The following is a 26,907-nucleotide window of genomic DNA, read 5'->3' as shown; positions in this document are numbered from 1 at the left end:
TGCAAAGGATAGTAAAGGTTTGTAAGGTGGAACTGCAGGTGCACACATAGATTAAGTGAAAACTCATGATGTAAATGAGCTCTCTGTCCCAGAGGCAAATCTGTGAGATATTTCTTGTACTGTATTACGGGCGAGTGAAGTTTGCCCAGGCTTGTCCCACATTCAGGTATATTCTGAAACACTAAGCTGTTTTTTTTCTTCAGAGGTTAGATGATACGCTGCTATTAGTGGAGGAAGCATTATCATTTGCTAGTGGAAAGGTCTGACTTCTGCTATGAAAATAAGTATTGTGCTTTTAAGACGGTTTTCAGACGGGAGTGACTTAGCCCAAAGCAACTTGATTTACAGGATTTCAGGCTAAAATATTTCCAAAATCTTCTCAGCTTCAATAAAAAGAAGCAACAACCAAACTTATTTCTGCATATTTTTTGTTATTTCTTATGAAGATTTCCATCAACATGCACATTGTGAGATACCTTAAATACCTAATCATATTTCCAAAATATATAAAATAAAAATTAACTTCTACGTTATACTTCCAGACAGTTCTTGAATCTAGTCAAAGATCATCGAATCATAGAATGGTTTGGGTCATTTAGTCCCAACTCCCCTGTCCTGGGCAGGGACACCTTCCACCAGATCAGGCTACTCAAAATCCCATCCAGCCTGGCCATAAACATTTCCAGGGATGGGGCATTTGCAGTTTGTCTGGGCAACCCGTTCCAGTGCCTCACCACCCCCATAGTGAAGAATTTCTTCCTTCTATCTAATCTAAATATACTCTCAGTTTAAAGCCATTATCTCTTGTCCTGTCCCTACATGCCTTTGTAAAAAGTCCCTCTCCAGCTTTCTTGTAGGGCCCTTTTATGTACTGGAAGGCTGCTGTAAGGTCCCCCCAGACCCTTCTGTTCTCCAGGCTGAACAACCCCAACTCTCAGCCTGTCCTCACAGCAGAGCTGTTCCAGCCCTCTGATCATTTTTGTGGCCTCCTCTGGCCCCTCTCCAACAGATCCATGTCTTTCCTGTACTGAGGGCTCCAGAGCTGGACACAGTGCTCCAGGCCTCACCAGAGCTGAGTAGAAGGGCAGAATCACCTCCCTTGATGTCCAAGTCACTCTTCTTTTGATGCAGCCCAGGACACAATTGGCTTTCTGGGCTGCAAGCGCACGTTCCCGGGTTATGTTGAGCTTCTCATCAACCAACATCCCCAAGTCCTTCTCCTCAGGACTTCTCTCAATCCTTTCTTCGCCCAGCCTGTAGTTGTGTTTGAGATTGCCTCAACCCACATGCAGGACCTTGCGTTTGGCCTTGTTCAACTTCCTGAGGTTCACACGGGCCCACCTCTCAAGCCTGTCAAGGTCCCTCTTTATTCAGAGTTGTCAGAGTTCCTCAGCAGCCTGTCCTGACCAAGACCTGTTTGATACCGTCTTTTGCTGGCAATGATATTTTTTCAATTATTTTGACCCTATGATTAAGCATTTCTTGACTTTATCTCCTCTTTACAAGTGATGTCTTTAAATAAGCCCAGCAGTACATGCATATCAAAAAGTCCAAGGGCAGTAGTAGCATTCAGAAATATATAAGCATCTGCCTGAAAGGAGGGATGGGGAGTGAAATATTTACTGGAGAAATGCAGGGCTCAAATTCAAAGCATGTACACAAGTTCATCTCAGCATATGTGAGGCACCTGAGTGTGTGGTTTGAGAAGATATTTGCTATAGGCTTTTGGGAGCAGCTCTCCCTCTGTAAATTCATGTGAGAACATAGGTCAGTCTTAGTGTGAGTGGAAGTACCACCTTCTGGAACTTTTCTCAAGCCATGGGAAGCTTTATTTCCTTGACCTGTTCAACTGGGAACTAGATTGCATCCTCTGATTCGGACTCTTCTTCAGAATTCCATTCTCTTCATCTCTTTTTCAGTGCTTGCTAGCATTCCTTTCTGGAAAGCCTTTTCCAGTTCACTTAATTGCCTTAACAAGATCACAGAATGGTTGGGGTTGGAAGGGACTTCTGGAGATCATCTGGTCCAACCGACCTGCTAAAGCAGGTTCAGTTGGAGTATATGCAAGGCTTAGTTTTGAAAACTCTCTGACTATAACACCTTGTTGATCTGTTTGCTTTCTCCATTCTCTGCTCTTATCTTTGTTACTGTTCTGCCTTTCCTTCCCTGTCCTTCCAAAGTGGTTTTTTTTTGCATGAACTTCATGTACAGGTGTGTGACTTGTTATAGAGGTGATAAGATTGCACAGCTAGTAATTTTCCTTTTCCACAAAACTTCTGTTTCAGTAGATGATGAATACCACCATTTTCCAAAACAAGCAGCATTTTCTAAATGCAAGTAAGATTTTCCTAGCCATATGAAGGTGGAGAAAACATCCAGTTGCGGGAGATGTAAAGAGGTGGGAGGGGAGTTTCAGCACATAGTATTGCATTGCGAATTTTGTGCTTTGTTCAGGAGTTGCCATTCTGTATGCATTTAATTCTTTGAAAAATTGTGGCTGGAATCATGGAGCTACCTGGAAATTCAAATATTCACCTACACTCCAACTCTGGCTTAATTTAAGTACTGGCCAGAATCTGACACTACCTTCACGGCAGGAATCTGGTATGTTTGCATAGGCATGTCATAAATACAAATACACAGCATTTTAAATGGTTAGCATATTAAGGGTGTTTTGTGAATTAGATTTAATTTCTTCTCTTATACCATTGATCTGTGAGGAAATTCTCCAGAGCTGAAGCAATGGTTCAGCTCACCATGGAATGTTGCAGGGAAATTTTTCATGTCCTTCCACTTTCTTAATCCTTTTTTTCATAACAACTGTGTGCCTCTGCAAGCTTCAGTGACAGTAAATGGGCTTAGCTGTGCATGATGTGATGTGATAGTTTTCAAATTGTCTCAGAATTGCTTAGACCTTCCAATTAAGAATTCCGTTGGGTGCCTTTCTAAGCACATAGGAATGAACTGAGTTATCATAATCAAATATTAAGTATAACCTTATTGAAGTGGAAAATGTTATGCTCTACATTATAGAATATACTATAACCAGGACTGCGAAGACTCAAGGTGCCTAAAAATCATAACAGGTAACAGAAGAAAGGGAAGATGTGCTATAGGTGAAGTTTATTATAAAAATGTGAGAGAATAACACATGCACACTGATGCTGAAATTTGTTAAAAATAGAAGTGCATTGCAGTTGCAACATGAAAATGATTTTCTATTTTATGTTGAGTTGTACTTTCCCCCTAATCTTTAATTCACAAATTGAATTGGTTTCAGTAATCATAAAAAGCCTTGATGTAAAATGTAGGGGTAATGAAAACTGTTGATTGAATTGCAACTGAAAAGGCACTGAATATTGAATAACCAGGTAGTTATGGAGGGAGTAATTAGATAGGAAAAAAATAGCTCTGTTGAATTAAAGCAGTTTGCTTTAATGTCTTTTGGGAGTTTATCCTATATTTTCTAATTACTGCTCGTTGTTTTCTTTCCTTGGTATTCAACATAGATTATTTTTAAGCATGCCACATTCTTTTTTGGTGTTGTCACATGAAGCTTTCTAGCAGTTTGCTTAAGAAAATATGCAGAATTGATGCTTTTAGTGGAAGAATGGAATTGACTCGTTTGTGGTTCTCACAGCAGAGGAGGGGAAGGGGAAGCAGAAGCATCGCATCTCCTCAGGACAGTTGCCAAAAGCCCAGGCAACAGTCCTTTAATGACACAGGTGGTGGTTACTGTTGGATGTATACCAAAGCTAAACTATAGTGGTAACAGCTACCATGGATCCCTTTAGCTTTCTAGGAGCCATGCAGAGGAGTTTCACATCCAGGAATATTAGTGAGGCGAAGGCTGGAGAGGGGAGTCTATAAGGCGGTACAGACAGTCACCTCAGGCACTGCCTGGGAGGCCCAGCTGAGATGCTGCTGCCCCTCTTGCTGCTGACTGAGAGGGCATTGGCAACCCTGAAGTACGGATGTCATCATCACAACTAGTGTCCCATCTGAGCTATGATATACCAAGTCAGTGAAATTCAGAAAGAAAAGAAAAAAAATTGTCCGCAATTCCTCTCCTATGTGACGTGTAAGAGGTAACACGCTCAAAGTTATATTAATATTCTCAATAAACGTGGCAGTTCCATTGAAAATTTCAAGTACTGTTTGTTTTTAGTCACTTTTATCTTCTTGATTAACTGGCTTCATTCAGAAGAGGAGACAAAGCTACTTTCAACCTTGTTGTATGTTGGACCTTCGGGGTTCACAAATAGGCTTTTATACTTTGGAAAAGAGAAACCACAGATAAAACCCTTCCCCATGGTTCCATAAAGTCTTGCAAACTGTAATCATTTAGGGATTAAATAATGCTTAGCTTTTGAAACTGGCTTGTCCCAGTTGTCCTCGTACAGTCCTTCTGATAGCCCTGCCGTTTTCTAAAACCTGCTGGTATATATTCTCTGTGCTGTTGGATTAATGGATCTGCACTGATCTGAGGCAGTATTATAAAAATGTAACCTGTTGTTTCACTGGGTTATTAGTAACAGGAGCCCTCCCGTAAGTGGAGAGTTTCATTATTTAAGTGTCTGTTTCTAAATTGTGTTGTTTTATCTGAGTTGTCAGAATTTCCTAATGCAAACACAGTGAGAATATAATAGGTTTTTTCTATCAGTGGAGGAACACTTTTTCCAAGTTACATGGAAGTAAAGCAGGAAAGAACTATCAGGCGTTCTGGGCCATATTGAGACATAATGGTTTTGCTAATGCTCTAGTACCTACTGTTTTTACATGCTCTGTGCTGTTAACAACTGCAAAATAACTTTGTACCATAGACAAGGTCACAAGACTGGATTGCAGTGATTGTCAAAGCCATGGACTAAACACAGGCAATTTCCCAGGAAAAGTCTGAATGCTTTCCATAGTCTCTGTGCTCTAGTTGTTTGTGGGTTTTGGTGGTGGTGGTGGTGGTTGGTTTTGTTGGGGTTTTTTGGTTGTTGTTTTGGGGGGTTTGTTTTTGTTTGGTGTGGTTTGTTTTTTCCTTGTGCTGTAAGAAATCCCTGATTTCCCTCAGGTAACTGGAGAACTTTGTTCTTGATATTGCTACACAGGAATACTTCAAACTCTTTTTGGAGATTGATTCACTTCACTAAGTTTATCTGATGTTTGAATAAGAATATACTCATAGCAGCATTCATCTCTTGATGCAAAGCGTGTGTTGTTTCTGGTGTTGTTTTCCATTTGGTACACCTCTTATCCTTGTCTGTAAGATGCACCCTCCTCATGCATCCACCTCATACAGTAGTGGTAAGGCATTTTCTTTCACCTGCATCTGTCATTGTTACACTAATTCATGGGTATAACTCTGCAGAACTCTCCATTATGCAGATGACTAAAATTAAATTGTTCGGAGTATATATTGTTGTTCGTTTGTGTGTGTTCCTGACCCTTATTGGAACCTTACTGGAAACTGTGATACAGTTTTCCTTCAGTGGACATTACAGCACTGGTTCTATTATCTGCCACCTCTTGTTCAGAAGCCATATTGTGTGGTAAAATAGTGAGATTAAAATCCCTGTCTGAAGGGAATATCCTAGTAATTTGGGCATAGATGCACTTAAGCGGGTACACATTGCTTCTCAATAGCAACGTCTTCTGTCAGAGTGCTGGTGGAAAAGAGCTGCGTCTGATTGCGTTGGCCACGTACAGTACATACAAGAGGTATGCAAGATGTAGAAATAGAACGTAGTTTTAGGAGAGAGGTATAAATAACAGTATGAAGAGACCTTAAAGAGATGCTTTAGCTTCTCTAGTCTAGGAAGTGTTGAACTATAAGCATAGTAGTATTTCAACCGTAAGAGAAGAGTACTGGAGGTGTGCCTTCGTTGTGTTTGGGTACCTGGACTATGCCAATAGTTGGATGATTGTGACTGTCCTTCCTAGCTTGTTTCAGGAGCTTTACTTCTTTGTGAAATTCATATCTTGGCATGAGTATTTTTGCAAAACAGTTTTAAAAAGCTGTTAGTAACCAAGAATTAATCTCATTTATATATAGTCAGCACGTATATGTAAAATACCTTGGACCAAGCCTCAGTGCAGGATATGGTAGCTTAAACACAGGTGAATCCTGGTGAACACTGCTAGTAATTCTGCTGTGATTACAGATCAGGGTTTGGGGAACAATTTTGAGAGTTAGTTAATGATCTCTGAAATACATGGGAAAGAATATGACTCAGTAAGAAAGTGACTCATAAAGCAAGAGATGCAGGCAACAATCATAGTAACTTTAGCTGAGACATTGATAAGGATTTGTATCGGGTCACAGTGATATCCATGCCTGGGCTTTCCCTGGCAGATTTTTTGTTTTGTTGGTGAATCCAGTTGTCTGCTGGAGGGCAGACAGTTGCAGCTTTCCCCTTCCTGATTTTCGGTGCAGAAAGGTCTCATTCGTGCTTGCTGTTCAGGTACATCCGCAGACTTTACAAAGGAGGAAACACTGTTGATTAATAAAACAAGCTTGCCCGATACCCTCATGAATTACAGCTACAGCATATGCTCAAGCTGTTTTGGTTAAAAGAACCTCTTGACATTTGAGTTGTATTCTGTATTGATCTGTTTTCTGACACAGTCAACACAAGGAGATATCTTCTCTTAAAAGGCTTATAAAACTAAAATATGTCTTTTTAAATTCAGATGTTATCACAATATCCTTGATATTTTGGTACTTTCTGGAGCAGGGATCTCTAGAACTAAGTGGCAAAGACTCATGTGGAAGACCATGGACAAGTCTGTTTTGCAGAGAAGACTGGATAACTAATGCTGCTTTTTGACTGAGAGCTACAGAATAGTCTCTGACTGTTTATTCAGAGGAGGTATCTCTAGAAGGCATAACAATTTTTATTGCATCTTTTCTGTCTTCCCTCTCTGTCTGTACAGACACAGTTTCTGTGTATGTGTCCATACTGGTAAATAATAGAGTGAGCTGAAGTGTTTTGATAGCCCACAATGCTGCATTTTATTAGCTTGCTCCTAGGCTCTGTTTTGGATTGCTCAAGGAACTTTCTTTCTGAATAATCTGCTATAGGAAGGTATAGTCTTAAACTATGAAGACAGAAGCCAGTTGATGACATTTGATCTTACTGTCAGGGATGAGTCTCAAGCTCCCTTTTCTTCAGCAGTATAAATGTGGGCCAAAGACATTTTTCCCCCTTCTCTATGGTATAGTAAAATATTGTACATTACTTACTGCCACAAATCTGGGGAAATAATTGCCTTTGTTAGTGGGAATATGTTGATATTCAGAGTAACAGAACATAACTAAGAGTATACCATAAGTCAGGGGTGTCAAACTCATTTTCACTGGGGGCCACATCAGCCTTGCGGTTGCCTTCGAAGGGCCAAGTGTAATTTTAGGATTCAGCCCACAGGCCTTGTGTTTGTCACTCGGTTATGTGCATTGCACTTCTTTATCACCCGCACTGTCTCATAACACAAAAGACATACTGGTTTTTCTCCTTGAAACACAAACATGTATTCACTTTCCCATCCGTCATTAAATTGCCTTCCTTCTGCATCAATCCTTCTCTTACTGGACATTTTGGGATTCAAATTGTTCCACCAAAGATGGTATGGTGTGCCACCTAAGAAGAAGACCAAGATGTCTGTTAGAACCAAGTTAAATAATACTCAGGCCCTCTCACACAGGCTCACCTTTTCTTCAAACCCGCTTCCCCATGAACAGCAGTCACTCTTTCTCCGTCAATTCTCCACCTCCATCTATCCTAGTAACAACCTCCTTATTCCCCCATCGCCAGTTCCTTGGACAGCAACATTATCCTTAATACTGTTCCCCAGCATGAACATTCTCCTCATTCTTCCATGGTGGAATAAAGAGAATGTTCTTTTGGGGGTGGACATGCCTACTGATACTCTTTTATCACCCTCCATGAGGAGCATTCTCCTTATTCCACCATCTCCCTCCCGGTAATTCTTGTCTGTCTTGTCTTTCAGTGCCCAAGGCAGTTACTAGTGTTGCTCACCAGTCTCACCTATTACTCTTCTCACACAGACTCGCCGCTCTCCTGTAGCTACGGCCGCAGCTCCCGCTGTTCTCCTGCTCCTGCAGTGCAACGCGGGTCACACACGCTGCAGGGTGACCAGCGCACTGGCAGGAGCCTGGGGACAAGGAGCTCGGCGCTGCCACCGTGTAGAAACAAAGCAGCAGGCCAGATAAAACAAGGTGGAGGGCCAGATTCAGCCTGTGGGCCATGTGTTTGACACCCATGCCATAAGTATTCATAGACAGTACAAAAAGGAGTAGAGAGTTATTCAACATGCAAAAAGGATCACTTCAAAGGAGATGCTCATGAAATGGCAAAGGGGACCTTAGGACAATTTTGAAGCTTACTGGCTCCAAAATCTCTTTGTCCGTGGAAGAGTTTCTTTTCAGAAGATAGTTCCCAGTTTTACAGGCACAAATGAAAATTCAGCTACAGAGAAAATAGATTTTCAAAGCAGTAGGCTGCAGAGGAAAGCTTTTCTAGATGATACTATGAATAAAAAATTACCCATTTAAAAAGACAACATTACACTGGGGGGCAGGGAATAAATAGAAAAGAGACGAACTACTGGATTCACTGTGGCTATGAGTAAGTGCCTGGAGAGAATGTGTTTTTCTTCTCTAGATCCCTTGCTGGTTTCCAGGCAATACTGGAAAACAAGGCGGCTGCTTTAGCTTGTGCAGTACAAGAGAGGCTTTTTGGTCAGCATTGTTTAATGAGTTATTTTAATATCTTGAGTACTAGCTTCCAAATGCCTCATTTTCTGTACTTGTTATTAATGGCAGTGTCTGGAAAGCCCACATGAAATACAATCCTTCCCTGAAGGAGTCAGTGTCCTTTTTAAGATAGAGTGCTGCGCAAGATGAAAGAACGAGAAACTCTATCAGAGTACATATTTGCAGATACAGTGAAGGCATTGAGAATGGCTCTGTAATGTAGATATGCTGCTGGAAGTGTATGTTTGACATGTTACTCTGCTGTGCTTTTTTAGCTAGCAGGATAAAATAAAGAAAGAATATGAAATAATAATGAAATAAAGAAAACAATGAAGAATATGTTCCCATCTGATGCATTTTGCATGGGAGGGGACTTCTGCTCTTTCCAGGGCCTCTCAGCAGGGGCAAGTGGATGTTGTGAGGTTATTTTTTTGGTTCTGTTGTGGTTGCACGCTTGTTGTGTAAGAAGAACCTAAGACTGTAGCTTTTTCTAACCTCCCTGGTTAATGTTAGCCTGCAGTTTAGTTGCAAATTAAAACAACATTTAATCATGGCAGCTAAAACCTTAGCTGAAGTTAAACACAACTGGGTGGTGTTTGGCCTTCTCCATACCAGGAAGTGTTGGGCTTTGTGTATACTACTTGGTGTTTCCCATTTCTCAACACCAAGGAATAGTAAAAGTGTTAAATGTGCCTTTTGCCTTTCATTCTCTCGTCTGTAAAAAGCTAATGCTATTGCTTTCCCATAACTTCTTTGAAGATTCATTTGTTCATGAATCAGTTGGAGACCCGAGAGAGATCAGGTATTCCTGCAAGTTTCTGTTGGACACAAAGCTACATTTATTTCCAAGAAGAATGTGTTTCCAGGTCTCTGCTGAGTCAAGTGTGTGTGAGCTGCAGCCTTCAGCCACAGACGTACCAGCAATACTTCTTCCATGCACACCCTTGTCTTCCAACAAAATGGCAGGCATTGGTCTAATCCTTAGTAAAAGGCATTGAAAATACGAGATGTTCTGTGTATACTCTGAAGGAATAACTGAATGTGTGCAACTCCAGAGCCTTGTGCTTGTTGCTTCAGGTGAATCAGCAGCACAAAGGTTGCTTCATACAAAGTGTGTTTGCCATGGCTGATACAAGGATGGCTTTTTCTGTGAGCGGGGAGTTATGAGGAGGATGCAAAGACCTGGGCTGAAGTTGACACCTTCCTCCTGCCTCGTGGCTATTGCTTTCATGTGGTAGCATCTATCTTTTTACAGCATACCGTGCTGTTCCGAACTCATCAGGAGCCAAGTGCATGCTTCAGCTTACAAAGGCCAAATATCTTCTTGTAGGCTTTGTCATTAACTGTGGCTTGTCCAGATGAGTAAGTATCAATAAACAGAAAATACCTAGGGAGAGCTTACTTGAGTTTGCAGTTTCCCAGTGTTAAAATGTTTTATCCAAACATTTTCTAATTTCACATATTTGTTGCATTTTGCTTTGAAGATTTGGGAAATGTCCTGCAGGAAGGACTTTTGGGAATGACAGAAGAGTTTATTGGAAAAAACTAAGCTGTTGAAGAGACCTGGATTGTAATGCATGCATTTACACAGCCTAATAAGTAGCAGGGAGCTGAGAAACCTCGTGACTGTGGTTTCAAAGGCACTTTATAGTATGGGTGAAGATACTTATCTGAAGTGCTCAATTTTTCTAATCTTTGGAAATGCTACTTTGGTATTATATCTGATGACTGTGAGACTTCACGTGTAGGCAAAAAAATGTAGATAAGTCCCAGGTGAAATAAGTTGTTGTTGGAAGGGTACTATTGAAAAACCTTAATGTTCTTGTTTGAGGAAAATGCGTGTGTGGAAATCATCAGCTGTTGTAGCTCTGATTTAGAATTTGCATTACAAATATTGCGAACTAGTATAAATTACCTTGCTGTGTGTTCTACAGTTTCCAGTAGCGTTGATTAGAGCTTAGAAGTGTTTCATGCTGAGAAAACAATGCTTGTTAAAGTTTTAAGAGGGATTCTTAAGAAAGCTTTTGGACAGGGGAGAGTTAATTCGCCCTTTTAGGAAGAAAAACACTCTTATTAAGGTAAGAACAATTCTTTTTTCTTGGCCTACAGGAAGGAGTTGAAGTCAGGGTCGCCAGAATATTCAATACCTTTGGTCCTCGCATGCATATGAACGATGGTAGAGTTGTCAGTAATTTTATCCTACAAGCTCTCCAAGGAGAACCACTAACAGTAAGTAATGACCTCTCAGTGACAAAGAGTCGTTTGCCTATATATCCTATCCTCATGTGCTATGAAAGAAGCTAGATTTTAGAAAACACTGAGGCTTCCCTCCCTCTGAAAGATCAAGTTTTTTCAATATATCAAGCTCAAGTGTATAGAATTATATATGCAAAGATACGCTCTGTTGACAGTATTGGAGTTGGAGTTGTTCAGCCTGGAGAAGAGAAGGCTCTGGGGAGACCTAATTGTGGCCTTTCAGTACTTAAAAGGGGCCTGTATGAAAGATGGGGACAGACTTTTTGGCAGGGCCTGTTGAGATAGGACAAGGGGCAATGGTTTTAAACTATAGGAGAGGAGTTTCAGGCTAGACATGAGGAAGAAATTTTTTACACTGAGGATGGTGAAACACTGGCCCAGGTTGCCCAGAGAGGTGGTCGATGCCCCATCCCTGGAGACATTCCAGGCCAGGCTGGACGGGGCTCTGAGCATCCTGATCTGGTTGCAGATGTCCCTGCTCATTGCAGGGGGATTGGACTAGATGATCTTTGAAGGTCCCTTCCAACCCAAACTATTACATGATTTCATGTATACCAGTTGTATTGTCTTTCCTGTCCCCTAGGAAAAAAAAATGCTTTATATTCTGTCCTTCCAAAAACCTTTTCTGTTGTAGCAGGTTGGTGGTAAGATATGTGTGTCTCTACTTAAATATGCCTACTGATAACTTCCAGAATTTAGATATTCGTGGTGTAGGGATTTTAGTACTGCACACAATTAAACTGTGAAAAAAAAATAAATCTGATACCATTCATGTACACTGTAGGTATGTTTTAATATCTGTTTTGAACTGCAACCACTAGCTTGCTCCAAAGTTCTAGCCACTAGAAATTATTCTACTTCCCATTTGCCCATATAGTAATATTTAGACAGTCATATGATTTTATTTTTGTTGTTCTGATTCCTTTAAATGCTTACAGTGCTATTTTTCTTGACAATTTTTTAGAGACCACTAACATTTGGTGGGTGGTCTCTTTGAAATTAGTTATCTGATGTTAATGAGCAAATAAAAATTGCTCATCACAACCACATCTTAGTATTCTGAGGTTTGCTTTAAATATTTGGCTCTCTTTTCTGACTGAGTGAATGCTGCAGCCTCTTTCAGTATTCCAGGAGAGGACAAAGTGTCACTCTGTCCTACATCCCTGAGAATGTTTCCTACGCCCAGAGTTCTAGTTAACAAAATGCTTAAGGTTATGTTTCCTGGAGACACGTCCAAGAGCAAAAAGACCTTCAAAGCACTGGTTCTTTGCCAAAGGCTCTGCAAGCACATCTTTTTCTGTTCCTGCAACACTGAGCTTGTGTCTCAGGTGTTTCTCCTTGGGACATTTTTCTAGAAGGGTGAGGAAAAGATAATTGGGCTGGAGAGGACTTTTTATGTTTATGTAATTCTTCTATTTTCATCTGGTTTTAGGTCTATGGACCTGGAACTCAGACGAGAGCTTTCCAGTATGTCAGGTAAGTGTTGTTTGTACTGTCTGATATTTATTTTACTTGCTGGTTCTTTGAGCTTGACCAGCTTTGTATGCATTTTAGTCAAAGAAATCATGTTCATTCTTAGGCCAGCTTTACTTTCAGAAGAAAGACAATGAAGTTTTTAAAAATACCAAGAAACAGAACATTAGTTGATTTAGGACTTTGAATGAAAATATTAATGTGTTCTTCCCTTCAAGGGACAGCAAGTAACGGGTAGGGAAATTTTTCATGCTACTTTCAGTCTGAGCAGTGTGTCAGCCCTTGCATTTCAATGCAGTACTGCCACCTCGTGTCTTCGGGGTGCTGTGGTCCGTGTGGGAGCTCTGCAGGCATGTGCCTCCTTTTGGGGGGAAGGAACCAGTTGAGAGGGAATTGCTGGAGCTAATATTTGCAGTGTAAGCAAGGCCAGAATGTGCTTTCACTATGAAAAAGTGAGTCTGTACCTCAGAATCTTTTGTTGTGTTGTGCTGGCTGCACTTCCGTGCCAGGCTTCTGGGTTGTTTTAATCATCCGCTGTCTGGAAATGTTCTCTCCCTCTGCTTAAAGTAATGACAGCAGTGATAGACATTAAGGAAACCCCATCAGTTCAAAGTAGCCACTCCTTTCCTGACTGAGAGTCATAATGAAAGGAATCTGGATTTGTATGTCGGGGGCAAAATGCTGAGTTTGCTGATAATCCAAAATAACTTTGGGTTATTTTGCTAGGGGGAGGTAACACCAAAATGCTGTGTTTTAACAAACTTGGTTTAAGAATTTCCGAAAGCGAGAAAACAGTTCAAACAACAAACTGCAAAGCAGGTGGTGGTGTCATGTGCATCTGTATTACAACCTAACTACTTTATTTGAAATGTGTTACAAATGGGCCTCTAAATATGCTTGCATAGTGGAGGGAAGAGGAAGTATTAATTTTTTAGTAACTTGATTTTTTTTTATGTTCTTTCAAATGCTCATATGAACTATAGCCAGTATGTCCCAAAGATAATCGCCCTTTCAAACTAACCTTTAGTTCAGTATATCTTACATTACAACAAGCACCTGAGAGCACATACACCCATTGCAATATACACTGTAAATCTAATTTCAGTATTGCTCAGCTGCTTGATCTGCTTTACTGGAGCTCTGAGGAGGCAGCTCTCTTTTTAGACAAGAATATTATTTATAGGCAAGTAGAAATTGCCTCAATCTGTTCTTCCCTTTTATATAGTGATCTTGTGAATGGGTTGGTGGCGTTGATGAACAGCAATGTCAGCAGTCCTGTCAACTTGGTGAGTACGACAGCTCTGCTCTACTGTTTATTGCGTAGTGACCAACATTACCTCTGTTTTCCTCCTCGTCACTGATGCCGATTTGTAGAAGAAATAAATGGAGTAGAAAAGCTCTTTCCATTTTGAATAATATATTCTTCCATGTATTTTTTTAACAAATAAGGAGATTAAGCCCCTAGATATTGAGATCTTGTAGATCCAAGAACAAGATAAATTTACTAGAGTTTCTCATTTGTTTTAGCAAAAAGATTTGTGGAACTAGAATATGAAAAAAAAATGAGCAGAGAGGGGCACACACAAAATACATCCAGGAAATTATGGTTAAAGCCTGATTTTAATGAAGAAAACACTGAAGGAATACTTAGCTCTAACTAATTAGAGATCACTTCATACTAGCCTTGATTAGAGGAAAATGGGAAGGTATTTGATTGTATAATTTTCTGATATTGATTAAGGTTGCTTAGAACTTTTCTCAGCAGTGGATATAAGAATAGAAAAAGGATGCATATGCCAGCTCATTTCTGTGTATGCCAACTTTTGCCAAATCATATATACAACACTTCAGGGAATTGTTCACTAGATTTTCCTTTTTTTACTGTGGCCACAAATTAATTTCTGTGTTTCTATCCAAATGCTTGTCTTTTTAAACCCCATCACGTTTCGTCTCCAGAAAACTCAGTGTTTAAATCTCTGTGCACCTAAATGTTCAGCTTTAGGTCAAACACAATATAGTAAAAAAGAGTTTTGCAACAAGGAAAGCTAGGAATGGAAGGAATTGAGTCTGATGATGGTGAGCTAGTGCTAACAGGAAGCTTTCTGAATTTGGTTTTGAGATGTTGATCAGGAGTTCATGTGCAAGCTGGTTAAAAAAATAGTTAAGAAAAGGAATACTGTATAGGAAAGCAAGTAACTTTATACATATTGATATATAAGCTGTAGTAAATGTGGAAGCAATTGATTGCAGCCAAATTATTTTGATTTCTCAACTTCAGATGAACAGAGAATTTAGCATACTTCTTCATTGTATTATCTGTCCTCAGCTCAGCAAAGTCCCTGGATCGAGATTTCAAACTGATGATGTGGTTGTGTGGGCTGCCAAGTGGCATATGCCTTCACTGTGAGTGAGGTGCATTTTGCCCATTCTTTACAGACTGATTTATTTTGGCACCTCCCTACATACATTGGATTAGCAAGGCAAATGTAATAGAGGGCAACTTTTCCAATGGGTATGAATCTTATCAAAGTTATATTTTTTCATCAAAGTAGGAATAAGGCATAATGCTTAGCTTTTTCAGAGTTTAACATGACCCTGTTAGAAGTGTCTCACGTCAGAAAGCTAGCCCGTCATAAGGTTTTCAGTTGTTATTGTAATGAATATATCTTCTATTTCTAGGGAAACCCAGAAGAGCACACTATCCTAGAATTTGCCCAGCTAATTAAAAAACTTGTTGGTGAGTATGATAAGTAATTCTTCGTAAAGCTTATGAAGTACTTATTGTCATTAGCTGATTATTACTTGATTATTGCGTGTAATATATGGATAATTTAGTAGGTCTTTGGATTTCTTAATAACTTTATCAAAGGCATTAGCTGTATCCTGATCACATAATTAAATATTATTAGGATAATCCAAACCCTCTCAGTTGTATGTAAAATATCGCATGAATTGTAGAAAGAATACATTCTTTCTATGTATCTGCAATCTATACCCATTATTTTATATAATAATTTTGAATTTTTTTTAGCGTTGTTTTGGCACAATGGAGTACCATGTTGGCTATTGACATCAGACTGGAGAGTATGGACAAAGAGGAATCTAAGTCCTTTTACAATGCGAAAGTGCTAACAGAATGACAGAATGGTTGAGGTTGGAAGGGACCCCTGGAGGTCATTTGGTCCAACCCTTCTGCTCAAGCAGGGCCACCTACGGCCAGCAGTGGCCCAGGACCATGTCCAGACAGCTTTTGAGTGTCTCCAAGGGTGGAGACTCCACAGCCCCCTTGGGCAACCTGTGCCAGTGCTGGGTCACCCTCACAGTAACAATGTGTTTCCTGGTGTTCAGAGGAAACCTCCTGTGCTTCAGTTTGTGCCCATTGCCTCTGGTTCTGTCACATGGCACCACTGAAAAGATCCTGGCTCCCTCTTCTTTACCCTCCTCATCAGGTATTTATACACAAGGATAAAATCCCCCTGAGCCTTCTCTTCTCCAGGCTGAACAGTCCCACCTCTCTCAGCCCGTCCTCACAGGAGAGGTACTTCAGTCCCTTCATCATCTCTGTGGCACTTTGTTGGATGCTCTCCAGTATGTCCATGTCTCTCTTGTACTGGGAAGCCCACGACTGGGCCCAGCACTCCAGATGTATCTCACCAGTGCTGAGTAGAGGGGAAAGATCATCTCCCTCAACTTGCTGAGAGCACTTCTCCCACTGGAGCCCAGGATACCTTTTTCCTTGTTTGTGGCAAGGACACATTGCTGGCTCATATTCAACTTGGTGTCCACCAGGACATCCAGGTCCATTCCTGCCAAGCTGTTTTCCAGCTGTTTGGCCCCCAGCCTGTACTGGTGCATGGGGCTGTTCCTCCTCAGGTACAGGACTTTGCATTTCTCCTTGTTGAACTTCTTGAGGTTCCTATCAGCCCATTTCTCCAGCCTCCTTTCTCAAGGTCCTTCTGGATGGCAGCACAGCCCTCTGGTGTATCATCAACTCTGTATTGACTCCTGGGGTACACGACTAGTTACCTGCCTCCAACTAGATTTCGTGCCACTGATCACCACCCTCTGGGCCTGGCCGTGCAGCCAGTTTTCAATCCACCTCATTGTCTGCTCAACCCTCAATAAGGATGTTATGGGAGACAGTGTCAAAAGCCTCACTGAGGTCAAGGTAGATGGTCTCCACTGCTCTGCCCTTGGCCACTGAGGCAGTCATTTCATTGTAGGTTATTAGACTGGTCAAACGTAACTTCGTTTTTGTGAATCCATGCTGAAATCTTTGTGAAATGCTTTGTGAATCAATGTCGCTGTGGGACAGCTGGTTCACCCAGCTGTTGCCAGCGGTGCAGCTGTGTCTGTGGAAATCATTTCAATGGTAGGATTATGACACAGAAAGCTGCAGAAAGACCTGGTACTCCAACAGGTAGGAAAGGTATAAATGCAAAGCATAGTGAATTGCAGATGATAATGCACCCTTCTCTTGTTTAACAGGCAGTGGGAGTGAAATCCAGTTTCTCTCAGAAGCACAGGATGACCCTCAGAAACGAAAACCTGACATCAGAAAAGCCAAGTTATTGCTTGGCTGGGAACCTGTGGTACGTACAGCTGTGTTACTGTTGGTATGTGCAAAAACACAGGGAGGTCGAGGGGGGCAGGGGAGGACCACATGACAAAGATATGTTTCAGTTACCAGAATTTCCGCTTAACATAGTCTCCAGGGCAGTTGTTTAGAAGTTTGGCTCTCGTATGTTGCCCCAGCTCACAATTCAAGAACTGCCTGTGCCATGCAGAAGAGCAGATTAGCATTTGTAATAGACTTAAGCAGAAAAAAGTGTTGTTAGGATAGGCATTTTAACTGGTTCACATGCATACTATGAAGTGTCTACCTTTCTGTAAGCCCGATGAATCCTTTGAAATATATGGTACGTAGTTATGGGAGCCGATGAGTTTGCTGTTGTTGCTGCAGTTCTTCCTGTTTTGCTGTTGTAACGTGCATTATGGAAGGAAAAAATTGCTTTTATTTAATTAAAATATTTTTTAGAAAATCTTTAGAGTAAGACTATCTTGTTACATCATTGTAACCAAAAAGTTTTTGTTTGGATTAATAGGGAGAAATGTAAGCAGCAGAAAAATCTGGGTTTTAGAGTTTGTTTAAACAGAAATATGTGAAACTCAAGCAAAACAGAGGCTAGCTAGAGAGAGATTACACTTTTATTATTATTGTTATTGTTGTTAGTAGTAGTAGTAGTAGTAGTATGGTGGACCAAAGTAAACCAGAATAAGAAGCCCTTATTTTGGAGTAGAAGTATCATATGTAAAGAAGTTCAGGGCTTGTTCTGTGTGTTGATAAGCTTGAAACACGCTCAGGGTTAGTCTAATGTCTCACCACCACCAAGAATGTCTGTCCACCTCTAAAGCTTTGTTACCAGCCATCTGAGGTGATGTCAGGATTGTTCTGCACAGCTAATATGCAAGAAATGCAAAATGCCCATGGTTGCTGTTTTTTCTGTTCCCAACCTTTTTGATGAAGTTAACTGCAAGTGTATAACCAGACATAGCTGATGATAAGAGCTGGTTTGTTCGGAGAGGTAAAGTCTACTTAATCCCCAGAAAGTGTGACTTTTCTTAGCCAGCTCCCCATTCTAGCTAGCACAGTAACTTTTTTTTTTAGATTTGCAGACAAAAATCTTTCCAGGAAGCATGTGAACCTATCTAGTAAATGTAACAGGAAAAGGTAGCTCTGAACCCCTTCTGAAAGGATTCATGGAGGCACCAGATATTAATAGACTGTGGTATGGGGACAGTGGCAAGTGTTAGAGTCACAAAACGTTTAAAACACTTGACTTTTATACTTCCGAACTTCTGTGTTCGGCACAGTCAGTACCAAATATTACTCTGAAGTAGCAGTTCAGCGTTGGTACATCAAGGCAAGTAGTTTTTGTGCTGCTGTTTTATCGTCCTGTATTGATGATGGGATCAGCAAGCATATCAGAGCTTGTGGCTCCTGAGAAAAGTAGGTAGTATTTCTGTTGTTCCTGTCTACAAATCCTAGTGTTTAAATATGGGCATAGAATATAAAGAATTGCAATTATTTGTACAGGATTTAAGAATACCAAATGAGATGCTGGGTGACAATTTGTATCCCTTTTTCTGTACATCAATGGAGCACTGAAGAAATAAAAACTAAAAAAAAAGCCCCACCACCTTTATACCTTTCTGTGGTATACACCATTCTGCAAGATTCTGCAAAAGAGGATCTTTAATCATTAAAAATGGAAGGGGCTTAAATTTCTGTGTGCTTATCTCTTTCAGTGTATTATGTATTGAAAGCAGAATTATGTAAGTCTGTTTTGACACTAAACAGACCAGTCATAACCATCTGATGAGATTTAAATTTGTTGGATTTTTTACTTAGTATGTCAGAAAATGTATCTGATGTTTAAAAGCTAACACACACATTAGCAGTGCAGAGATGTAACCAGTATGTGGTGCTGTTAATACTTACATTGGCTAAGAATTAGATTTCCTAGCAGTCTTTTGGTAGCTGTATTAAAAAAGATACTGTTGTGAAAATAGCTGATGTGAACTTAGAGTGATATGATTCTCTCCTCACTTTTGGGAACAGGTCCCCTTGGAGGAAGGTTTGAATAAAGCAATTCATTACTTCCGTAAAGAACTTGAGTATCAGGCAAACAATCAGTATATCCCCAAACCAAAACCCGCAAGGATGAAAAAAGGAAGAACAAGACATAACTGAAGACTGTTAGTTGGACAGGAGATTCTCTGCTTGACATTTGACAGATGTAATTTTTTTTTCTTGTTTATTTTGAGAGAGACTTTGAAACAGGTATCATGAAGAATAAACTGGAATTTCATTCTGAAGCTTGCTTTAAAGAAGTGGATGTGCCTAAAAATAACAAATATTCCCCTTCCCCTGCAAATCTTGCCTTGCACTTTTTAAATCTGTCTTTTTATGTAAAATAGAGTAGAAGCATCTTTTAGTATCTTCAAGTTTTATATCTTGCTGTGAGATCATTTTGTTGTGACTGTCATTGACAGTTTTATTTACTGGTTTCTTTGTGAAGCTGAAGATAAACACAAATGGGATGGAAAATGCCAATTTATTTATAAAGTGGGTACTATAAAATATGAGATGTTCTACTATGCATAAGAAAAAAGCTAGTGGTATTGTCAGGTGAGAGACACTGATACCTAAGTGAAGAGGAGTTTAAAAGAATTCTGTACGAGAGCTTTATGTATTGTTTAAAGGAGAGATTTTTTTCAAAGGTTTAGTTTTAGTTGTACACTTGAATTTGAGATATTTTCATTGATTACCATGGATAAGGGTATTTTTAATCACTACTACTGTGTTGTGCATACTCTGGGAATAAAGTTAATGTATTATTGGTTACAGTGGTTGAATATGCTATTTTAATAAAATATTGAAACTTCTGTTTATTAGTTTCAGGGTTTTACTATGGGCACATCTCTGGCACTACACATCTGTGCATTTATTGAATATTAATTAGAAAGTAACAGTCTGTAAATAATTGGCTCAAAGTTAATAACTCTGGTCTTTCATTGCTTGTCTCTTGATAGATACATAGGAAGGGCTGCAGGATGCCTGTTGAAACAGATCAGATAGAAACAACCTGAATTATTCCAATTCAGGTAGTTCATAGTAATGCGGGACGGTAACATTTGTTTTTTCAAAGAGTAGAGTCTAACTTCAGCCTCCCTAACAGAGGAAATGTTTCTGTTTTAAACAGTTAATGAATTGCCAGTAAATGCTTTCAACTTTGATAACTATGCGTGTCATCTTAACAACAAAAAAAAAAAACAAAAAACCCCACATATAAAATATCCAGGTCCCCTTATATTTAATAGCTCCCCTTTATTTTTAATACCAAAGACTGGATACCTAGGAGAGAAGACTGGTAGAGGGTTTTTAAAAGCTATTTGGGCTTAGTGCCACTCAAAATTGAAAATCCTAAATCTCATCAAGCAAAGTGACTTGACTTTGTCTCATTAAAACTTGATGTTTCATGAGCTTTGAGTGTCTTTATGTTGACGGTCAAAGCGGGAATTACCTGTGGCGACGACGTGACACCCGGACCCTGGGAGGACCCTGGGAGCAGGGTGGTATTTAGGCCCCCTGGTCCACCAGAGCCTCCTGGTGATGACAGGGCTTGGGGTCCCATCCAGCCCGCCTGGTCAAGTTCCCTCGGACCCCTGTGCTGTGTGCCCTGTCTGGGCTGGGTCTGCAGTTATCCTTTTAAGGCAAAACAGTTTCTTCCCTGCTCAGGTGTGCAGGTCTTGTTCCAGTGGAAATCTGCCGTGCAGCAAAGATGGGGAGCCAGGATTCATCTCCCTGTCTGGACTCCGAGGTGGAATTTAGGTATTAAACGTTGCCTCCATCTTTTCACAGCTGAGCAGCTTGTGCTCTGCTTTTTGTTTGAAGCCTTTTTCTAGGTACTTGATCTGAGCATTTATTCCATGTTAAGTTGCCTGAAAAGTACACCGTGGTGTGTGTGCTCCAAATGTGTCTGCGACCTGTTGTTACTGATACACTCAGAAAGCACAGCCTGTCCCTGTACTCAAAACCACTGGATGGATGTGAAAGTAGCACCCACTTCTTTAGTAGCTCTGTGTGAGAACTGTTAATCAGCTCTCAGAATGGTGTTTTCAACCCTTAAACTCTAGATTATATTTGGGGGAAGGTGTTCTTTCTCCTTATATTTTACTCCTCATGCAAATTGGGCACTGGGGTATGCCAGAGTATCTCTGAAGAGGTGGTGCACGAGGGTGTCTTTAGAGCAGGCACTGAGAAGAAATGGGAGCTGTGGGTGCCATCTGTTGCTTCCAAGGCTGTTTTCCATTTAATTCAGTGACTTCAGGGCAAAATACGTAAACTGTACTGGAACAAGCATACTTCTGGAGACTAGCACAAAATGTACATTTTCAAAAAAAAAATCCCTCAGGAAGGAAGTCTGAAGATTTGGATACTACAGATACGAATTTAAAAGCTTTTTAAGTTACTTCACAGCCTGACCTCCTTCATAAAAGGGGCAAATCAGAGAGAACGCAAATGGCTGGTACCGATACAACCCATCTGTGAGTGTGTGACATGCCTCCCATTGGGCCTGAGTGGCAGACTGTATTGATTTCCTATTTTCCTTGTACTGTTTCTGGCTTTTGTTTCAGAGGTTCCTGGTTTGGTCTCCATATTCTTTCTAAATAGCGTCTTCCAGAAACAGCAGCCGAGGCAGCTGTTGCCTTTTGTGTTTGAAGCCGGTGCTACCTGACCGGAAAGACATGAATTGTGGATGTTAAAACAGAGTCTGCTGACACTTACGATTGAAGGTCTGGAGTAATTCCAAGTTTGATCTGGTCTGAACTGAGATTTCCAGAAGGCAGATGAGGGTTTGCATGTTGGTGCTCTCTGCTCCCATCTGGGGTTACACAGCTTGGAAGGAGAAAGAAGGCGTCAGGTTTGCAGGGAACCACAGGTGAGAAACTGCTGCCTCTCCAGAAGAGGCACTTTTGATGGCAGGTGGTGGAACACAGCACTGAAAGCTTGGAAATGTTGGACTTGGGTGTAAATGAAGCCAAGCCACGTTCTCAGTACCATGCCTGAACAGAACGTGTTGTAGGGTTTTTTTTACCAGGAGATTTGAGAATTGGGATTTTCTGGTGTCACCCGGTCAGGCAGACAAGGTAAAACTGACATGACCAGGCTTGAAGTGCCTCTTGAGTCACAGCGATCTGCACGAATGGGCAGCTCAACCAGCATTAGGTGCAAGTCCTCCTCTCACAGCAGGGAATCTGGAATGCAGCAGAGGCCTGTGGTGAACTGGCCAGCTTGGTGCTGCCAAGTGACATCAGCCTTCTAGAAGGAGAGATGCACAAGGCATCCACTGCTGTGGTTGGATTCCTTGGACCCAACAAGGAGGACCGCTCTTGCTGCTGGAAGTTATCACGGTGTGAGGTCCACAGTTGGATATTTTTTTTTAATAGGTTGTACTTTTACTTAATTTCTGTATGTAGGCTGTTCAGAACCTTTGTAAACCACATGGCTGATCTACAGACAAGCTACACTGATGCTTTCAGACGTAATTTATTTTAAGTAGCTCCATGAATGCATAGTCTAGAGAAGCCTCATGTCTAGGTTAGAATTTTTGCTATGTGGGAAAATCGTGATCTGACAGTCTTCTTAACCTATATAGACTGGCATGTTTAGTAGCCAGTGAGCCCAGTACCTTCTGGGCATTTATGAATATCTCTTGGTCATCTGTTTTTTTTCAAGAAACTTTCATAAATGTAATATATGTGAAAAAACTTTTTGTCAGATAGTGTTGGAATTGAGTTTCAAAGTTGAGAGAAAGAAGCAAGGGAGGAGGTGGATGACACAAACACAGTTGCACAAATTTGTTAGCCTTGGAGAACAGGTTACAGAGGGCAGAACAGGGCTTTGATTAGTGTGATGGATTGAGCTAGTCCCCAGGCTTTTATTAGTAATGACGTTAATCCTATTTGAGGCCAATAAGTTCTTGAAGGTTGTTAGATGCTGATCAGAGACTTGTCCTTCCACAGGAAGAAAACGGTTTGTTAGTAGCAAGGGAAGTGTGTTCTCAACATTGCTGGCTCTAGCATCCATACATAGAATCATAGAACAGTTTGGGTTGGAAAGGACCTTCAAAGGTCACCTAGTCCAACCCCCCTGCAATGAGCAGGGACATCTGCAACTAGACCAGGTTGTTCAGAGCCCCGTCCAGCCTGGCCTGGAATGTCTCCAGGGATGGGGCATCTCCCACCTCCCTGGGCAACCTGCTCCAGTGTTTCACCACCCTCATTATAAAAAATTTCTCCCTCGTGTCTAGCCTGAACCTCCCCTCCTTTAGTTTAAAACCATCACCCCTTGTCCTTTCTCAACAGGCCCTGCTAAAAAGTCTGTGCTCATCTTTCATATAGGCCCCTTTTAAGTACCGAAAGGCCACGATGAGGTCTCCCTCTCCCCCTTAAATCAGCGGGAAGGCAGCCACCACAAATGTGTAGTTACTCTGTTGTGAACATTTCCCTGCACTTGGATCTCAAGTGGTAGGACAAGGGAATGCCAGACTTGGCAGTTCTGACTTCTTAGAGCTACCAGGAACAGCAGCAATAGCTCTGGACAAAAGCAGGGCTCCTTTTGTAAAGAAGGAGGTCCCTGAATGCAATTCGATGTCAGCAGGGAGGTTTTTTCTGAAATAACAATGTTTCTTACAAAAAACAAACTCTGGTTCTCTGTTCCTTTTCCAAGTCCCTTTCCTTCTCTCACTTGCTTATTCCATGATAGCAAACATGGCAACAACTTTTGGTCCACTTGTTTTGTTGCCATTTACAGCTAGGAACAAGCAACAGCTGGTTCATTCCATCTATGTTTTGCCTGGTTTCTGATGTGCTCGTCAGCAAGGAGGGGGATCCTCCACATACCTTGGTCCATGTCATGTCTGAAGCAGCTGGAGGGTCAAAAACATGAAGCCACAGGAAACTATGAGGTGGCGTTAAGTACCGCACTCTGGGCTTTGTCCACTTCACTGCAGAGAACGCTGCTTTGAGCTCAGAAGCCTAGATCTTCCATCTGGAAAACAGTCCTGGGGTAAAAGTTCCCAATCCCCCATCCCCAAAGTGTTTGTGTTACAAGTAGGAACTTCAAGGAAATGAAGGCAAAAAAAAAAAAAAAAAAAGAGGCTGCTGCCGAGGAACTGGATCTGGAGAGAGAGATGGGAGCGGCGGTGGAGTACAGCACCAGTACCTTCATGCTGTGGCAGAGGGGTTACCTTGCCGGTATTACCAGCAAACAAGGCAGGAGTGCCCCGTCAGTCCGACGGACGGACTCGCCTGGCTGACACCCGCAAACTGGGGGATGTGGCAGCATCGGATCTTGAAACATGAAGGGCTGGACCGTGGCCAAGCTGTTCCTGTTCTGTAGGGAGCCACAATGAACAACGGCCGCCCTTCTGTCTTGGTGGAGAGGTTATGTGATGTCAATGCCGGGGTGGCTGGGGATGATGATGGTGTCAAGTGCTCTGTGCTGTCTGCGCAGCAAAATGGAAAGGCTGGGAGGGGATGCAGAGTTTTTGTCTGCGTTTGGGGACATAAATATTCAAAGGAAGTCAACTTTCTAAATGTAATTAGCTTTGAAGAACTCCACACATATCTGAGAAACTTCTTCAATAGGCTTTCTCCTTTTGCCCAAACCTGTGATGGCCCATACCTGCTTGCTTTCTCTGTAGCTTGTTGCATGTACTTCTGCATCATCGCAACTGCTGCACTTCAAGTCAGATGCACCCCTCGGCAAGGAGGGTGCCCTCTCCTCAGAGATGATGTCTTGTGGTGGGTTGACCCCAGCCGGCAGCTACGTACCCACACAGCCACCAGTGGGACAGGAGAGAAAACAGGAAGAGCAAAAGTGAGCAAAATTGAGGGTTGAGGTAAGAGCAGTTTAATAAGTGAAGGAAAGATGGAAAAGTATCCAAGTGATGCAAAGGCTGCTCTACCATCGCCCCTAAGAAAAACTGATGCCCAGCCAGTCTCTGAGCAATGGCTGCCCTGGAAGACAAAACCCCTTGTTCCTTTTCCCAGCTTTTATTGCTGAGCAAGATGCTACATGGGATGGAATTGGTCAGTTTGGGTCAGCTGAACCACCCATGTCCCCTCCCAACCTCTCACCCACCCCTCACCTACCTGCCAGGGGGACAGTGTGGGAGACAGAGGTGGCCTTGATGCTGTGTGAGCTCTGTTCAGCAATAACTAAAATGCTGCGTTATCAATGCTGGTTGAGGCACAAATGTAAAACGCAGCACCATGCGTGTGTTACGAAGACAGTCAACTTTATCCCAGCCAGACCCAGTACATGGTGGGGAACTTCAGTGTGCAGCACAAAGTAATGGAAAAGATTTCTGCTTTTTTCTCTTAAGCCAATCCAGAAGAGAGAGATTGTAGTCTTTGTTGTGAGCCTGCAGGGCACAGAAGGCTGTTGGACTGAGTGAGCCTGCAGGAATGGACACAGCTTACCATAGCCTAAGGAAGGATGGTATTTATTTACAGAACTTTTAAAAATTATTCTTCCTAATTCAGGATATCTGAATTCCCCGTTGTTGTAAATTCTGGGAAAGGATGGAAATGGTTCAAACATTTCCAAATTCTGTGCACTTTTTGATAGAACACAAAATGGAAGTATTCTTCTAGGAATAGGTGTTTTCCAACTGTGCAAAAGAGTGTGTGCTTGACTCAGAATATGATTATTCTGTATTTGGAATAAAGGCTCTTCTACCGAGGCAACACACCAGTTTAAACTGATTAAACTGGCAAGGATTTTGAGAAGAGCAAGCACTCCAAAACCTAAGGGAAAGCAGACTTTTTTGGAGCACGTTAGGCAGGCACGTATCTGTGCGTGCAGAGGAGAAGTGACTGACACGTTTGCTCAATTTGGCTCCCTTGGCAAAAAGCCGTACCCCTGGAAGCGTTCCCGCAGGGACTGGGATTGTGCTGGGCTGCCTCTCCTGGACACGCGATGAGGGGTTTAAGTGAAAGACTAGGAAATACATTTAGAGTTCAGGATGAAGTGAGTGAAGTGTAAAAAACGGTGTTACCGTGACCCATGCTTTGGAAATTTCTTGTGAGCTTTAGGTGACAGGCAGCTGAAGCACCCATGCTGTCTCCTCTGGTTGCTGTAGTTTGCAGTACCCATTTCATCTCTCTTTATCCTGACTCTCCAGCTCCAAAGTCATGGAGCCAGCCAGCCTTCCTCACCTGCCCCTTCCCAGTCTGCTACACTTGTCCAGCAGCGCTTTCCCCCACCAAGCTCCTCCTGAAGCCCCTGACAGCTGAAATCTCCCTCCTTGACTCAGGTCTGCGTCAGGACTTTCTCTACAGTAACAAGAGAGAAGCGGCTACGTGGCCGATGTTGCCGTGGTAGAAAAGTTGGTTGTATTTTGGGGTTCTTAACACAAACAGCCGCACCAACCAACCTCCCGTTTATCCACTGCATTAACAAGTGCCCAGTCTCTGAGGTATTTTGATGCTCAGCTTAATGTGTATAGGTTCCAGTTTGAACTGGGGAGAGAGGAAACTTCACAGTCAGAAGTTATGTCTGGGGACTGTGTTGGATGCTATCTGATACTAACTCCATTTGAAATAGCTTATTTTATTATTTTTATTCCCCGCTTTGAGCTAGACTGCAAGCTTGCAGCTAAGTGGAAAGGACCCGAAGGGGAGTACTCATCAAAGACAACCTTTGGGTTATCGTGCCTGGGAGGGGTAGGGGCCACTCAGGTTTGATGCTCTGAATCTCAGCAATTACTTCTGAAGTCAGGTTCCTGCGCTGAGCCCTTTCCCTGGAGAATCCTTTCCTTTCACAGGCTTTGCAGGTAGGC

General features: G+C 41.7%; 1 protein-coding gene across 4 annotated transcripts in view; it reads left to right on the top strand.

Moving 5' to 3' along the window:
• The window catches only part of UXS1 (UDP-glucuronate decarboxylase 1), a 64,398-nt gene extending 44,491 nt beyond the window's left edge, over positions 1 to 19,907 (top strand). For all 4 annotated transcript variants that reach the window (XM_065634304.1, XM_065634280.1, XM_065634295.1 and 1 more), the window contains 6 exons: positions 10,874 to 10,993; positions 12,453 to 12,496; positions 13,719 to 13,779; positions 15,173 to 15,230; positions 16,982 to 17,085; positions 19,116 to 19,907. In XM_065634304.1, coding sequence (XP_065490376.1) covers positions 10,874 to 10,993; positions 12,453 to 12,496; positions 13,719 to 13,779; positions 15,173 to 15,230; positions 16,982 to 17,085; positions 19,116 to 19,247 — 519 coding nt within the window. In that variant the 3' untranslated portion in view covers positions 19,248 to 19,907. The remainder of the gene's footprint in view (positions 1 to 10,873; positions 10,994 to 12,452; positions 12,497 to 13,718; positions 13,780 to 15,172; positions 15,231 to 16,981; positions 17,086 to 19,115) is intronic.
• The last annotated feature ends 7,000 nt before the right edge of the window (positions 19,908 to 26,907 follow it).

Source organism: Caloenas nicobarica, chromosome 1, assembly GCF_036013445.1.
Source record: "Caloenas nicobarica isolate bCalNic1 chromosome 1, bCalNic1.hap1, whole genome shotgun sequence".
Lineage (NCBI taxonomy): Eukaryota > Metazoa > Chordata > Aves > Columbiformes > Columbidae > Caloenas > Caloenas nicobarica.
Note: the sequence above shows the minus strand (reverse complement) of the source record. Positions and strands in the feature narration are given on the sequence as shown.